The following is a 3,930-nucleotide window of genomic DNA, read 5'->3' on the forward strand; positions in this document are numbered from 1 at the left end:
CAGCACTTGCAGTACCATGCGCATGTCCGCCAGCACCTGAATAGGGATCACATGCGGCAATCAGGGATTGCTAGTCGAAACCGTCTGGCTCCACCAGCTGCCGTTCAACACGCAAGCAGCACACTCTTTCACAGCCAGCGCCTGACCATGCTTTGTACCCGTTCCCATTTGCAGGATTGCATTATGCAGGCCCCACCTCGGGAATGAGCTTTCCTCTCAGGGTTTGCTTGACCAGCTCCGCAGCTGTGATAGCCGTCCCTAACCGCCCCCTCCACTCCTGGCACAAGTACGCAAGCATGGCGATCTGCTGTGGTGACTGCCAGAGCAGGTCGCTTGGCAGTGGCGGATCCCAGCTCGCGGCCTGGGCCTTTAGCTGCTCCCAGGCGACTTCCAGCACGTCCTTGGACACCATGGGGCTCAGGTTGAGTTGGGAGTGGTACGTGATTAGGGCAACACCGTTGGTCTGCGGCCATGCACAGCAGAGAGGTGTTCGGCTCTACAGAAGCTACAGTCATGGGTAGGACAGGCTGGGGGGGAAAGATGAACGCCAGAATATGCGGCTATAAGCAGAGCTCCGCACCGAAAGCTGACATGCCCACAGCATTCACAAGCGTTGCAAGCAGGCATGCATGCACGCCGTAACCACAAGAGACAGGGATGCCAGTTTGTGTTCACACAATTGCTAGTAGATCAGCAACAAAATTGAGTTCACACGGACACACGGCTGCTGCGGCTCACAACACCACCGCGTCAGCTGTGCTGCCAGCAATGTTGGCCCAGAAGCACGACGCGCCACTGCTGAGGGCCTGGATGCCTAGCTTCAGGTCTGCTATCCGCACATCTGCTTTCTTGCTCGCCTTCTTTAGCACGCACGTTACATAAACCCAATTTTTTACAACTGCCTAGGAAGATATATCGACGTGTTCACAGCGACAATGAAGGTCCGTGGCCCACCATGGCTCTTGCTATACACACAACGAGTGACCACTCAGTCCTTGCACCCAATCGGTCTGGCGCGCCTATGACACACTGTCACGCCGCAAGAAGACGTGTAAACAACTCCGGGTCACACATGTTGCGTGGCACCAAGGGGTGTTAAGAGGCAAGGCCCCAGTCCTGAAGGGCCCCCCATTATAACCTCCCTAGCATCACAGCAGACTAGCTCAATCAATGGATCTCGTCAAGGTGAAGCGATTGATGTCCATATTGGCACGTTTTAGCCACTGGTGACATTGTATCGGGACCCCTTCGACATTGTTCCCGGAGCCCCGGACCCACCACCCCACATGCTGCCGTACAACCAACTTTGGAGACCAATAACTTATGTATTCCTGGGTCCATTTGCATTCTGAAAGCAGATATAGAATGCTCCCGTCTAGCTCTTTGAGAATGAAGCATATGCACCCCCCCAGAAGTGCCTACCCCCCCCTGCTGCAACACCAATTGCTCACCGGGGTGACTGCAACATTGGCCCATAGCGTCGCCATGGAACTGCCCGTGACGGCCCAGGCGACCCAGTGGGGGCTGTCCAGCAGGAGTTCCTTGAAGATGCTGCAGTACACACGACAGTTGAGGGAAGGAAAATGGTCCATGTGTCAGCTCCTTTGTGTCGTATGCCTGCTGTAGGCATGCGTGCAGACCTCTGCCCCTTGTGCAATATGCTTATGTCGTACAATTGAACCTCGCAGCGATCTCCCCTTAGTGCCTTCTGCCCCTCATGTGAAGCTCCACCTGGGCGCGTTTCACTGGCCATTGCCCCTCATCCTCGCCCATGTGATCACACAACACGGTTAGGGAAACCTTGTGCTGATTTACCACCGCATGAGCTGCACTTCCTCCACGTCCAGTGTTGTGCCGCGCGGCGAAAAGTCGCCCGGCATGGCCCGTGTAAGCAGGTAAAAGCTCTGCGCCTCGTCAATCAGCAGGAAGTTCAGGCGGTCCCGTGGCAGGCGCTCCATGAAGTCCTGAATGGCGCCCGCTGCGGTGACAGCCGAGTTGTCACTGGGTGCAGGCGTGCTGGCGGCAGCAGAGAGCTGCTGTTTGGCGGCGCTCCGCTTGAGTACAACGAGGATTTCCTTAAGGAAGCCACTGATGCCACTGCCGCGACGGCAGACCAAGCAGTTCACGTGCAGGAAGTTGGGCTCTGAAAGCACCGTGCCAGCATGCTGCCGGCCACTGCCACCGCTGCTGTAGTAGGTGTTGGCCACAGCAGGCAGAACCTCCTTGAGCATGTAGGACTTGCCAGTCTGCACAACGGGCACAAGATGGGCGCAAGATGGTAAGCGTGCATTCCCCTTGGTCGCTCAGCTGTGTATTACTCAATAGTGCACAAAGCTGCATGCATCACCCATCTACCACGCCTAATCTTCTCACTCCAAACCCTGTTCCATGTGGGTTGGACACAAGCTGCACAAGGAGCTCTCCGTCCTTGGTCAGGCCTTATATCCCACCTTGACCAGACCGTTGATGAACAGCGGCCGGATGGGTCTCCCCATACAGTACTCATCCTCGGCAAGGTCCAGCCACTTCTTCAGCTCAGCTATCTGCCTGCCCTCGGGGTCCAGGAAGAACATGCTGCTCACGCCAGCACTTGCGGCAGCTGCAGCGCTGACAGTGTCCATGGGCTCAAAGAAGAACAGGTCCTGGTTCTGCGAGTCTTGCCGGAGCTGCAGCTTGCAAGCTGGCAGGCCTGCACAAGGATAGCCCATCGTGCCCACAAGGCGCATACACATTAAACAACCAGCCGCTGTCACCCAGTTGCAATGCATGCAGGATCACAACGAAGGGGTGCAGAGCAGCAAAGTGACGAAGCAACTTCAAGCTGAATCAAGCCAGAAGTCACACCCCTCAGTAGCAAGAGGGTGTATGTCATGCAGAACACTGAACCGCCCCTTTATGGTAGAGAAAGAGTGTGCTGTCACACAGGGCTGCACAATCGCAGGCCCAACAGGCTGGAACGTGTAACTGCCGAGAGTGCTTCCAGGCGTGGGGGCACGTCCAAAATTGGTTGTAGCAGCTGTTGGAAATATGCCTCTGACATGTCCTCCCCTGCATGTATTTGAGATCAGAATTAGCTCGGCAAAATGCACACATAGATGGAATACAGAGGAAACATATGCTTCTTCACAACAGCACAGAGAGTGGACGGCTATGTCCGTGCCCCCCGTCGCTAGCACCCCGTGATCCAGCCAACTTGGCAGCTGGACTTGTCAGTCAGTACGGCCAGTCGCCCAGTTGAAATGCATGCAGGATCTTATTAACGCAACCAACGCGGGAACGAACGGGCACAGAGCAGCAGCAGAAAGGGACGGACGGAACATCTTCCAGCTGACTTGCAGTACAGCATAGGTGCCGGGGCCCAGGCCCGCGCCGCAGCCCATGCACCCACCGTGCCATGCCCGAGCGAGCGCCCCGCCCACCCACCCCAACCTGCCTACAGCTGGCGCGCTCTATGCGAGCTCCCCTGGGGCGGGTGTTGGGCGGGTGCTGGGGCCAGGCCCGCCACCCGCCAGCCGCCCCTTGCCGCCTCTTACAGCTCCCAGCATGCACCCAACACGAGTGGGCGCAACCAGCTCACCCCACAGCCCCAAGCAACGACCCACCCGCCCCACCGCGCGACGGCCTCGCTGCTGCCCTTCCGATATAGAGGCCAGCACCCCCGGCAACGGCCTCCGCACCCCCGGCAAAGGCTTCCGTAGCGGGGGGCAGACGAGCCTCGAATTGGCCTCACCCGTCTTAATGCCATAAGCGTTCAGCCAAACCCCAATCGTTCCCCCTGAGGATCGGTTCCCTTCCCACGAGCGCCAGGCCTAGTGGCTCTGCAATGCAGATGGGGTCTCACCGTCAGCTGCCGTGCTCCCGGGGCCCGGCCCTGCCGCCGCGCCTGCATGACGAGAACGTCACATGTATGCAGGTCAGGATTATTGCACA

General features: G+C 57.9%; 1 protein-coding gene across 1 annotated transcript in view; it reads right to left on the reverse strand.

The window, feature by feature from the left end:
* The window catches only part of VOLCADRAFT_107147 (uncharacterized protein), a gene marked incomplete at its 5' end in the record, with an annotated part of 14,165 nt that extends 11,433 nt beyond the window's left edge, over positions 1-2,732 (reverse strand). Inside the window, 4 exons of the mRNA XM_002956246.1 lie at positions 197-463; positions 1,452-1,551; positions 1,816-2,246; positions 2,451-2,732. Of these exons, the coding sequence (XP_002956292.1) occupies positions 197-463; positions 1,452-1,551; positions 1,816-2,246; positions 2,451-2,732 (1,080 nt within the window). The remainder of the gene's footprint in view (positions 1-196; positions 464-1,451; positions 1,552-1,815; positions 2,247-2,450) is intronic.
* Between the last annotated feature and the right edge of the window lie 1,198 nt (positions 2,733-3,930).

Source organism: Volvox carteri (assembly GCF_000143455.1).
Source record: "Volvox carteri f. nagariensis unplaced genomic scaffold VOLCAscaffold_59, whole genome shotgun sequence".
NCBI lineage: Eukaryota > Viridiplantae > Chlorophyta > Chlorophyceae > Chlamydomonadales > Volvocaceae > Volvox > Volvox carteri.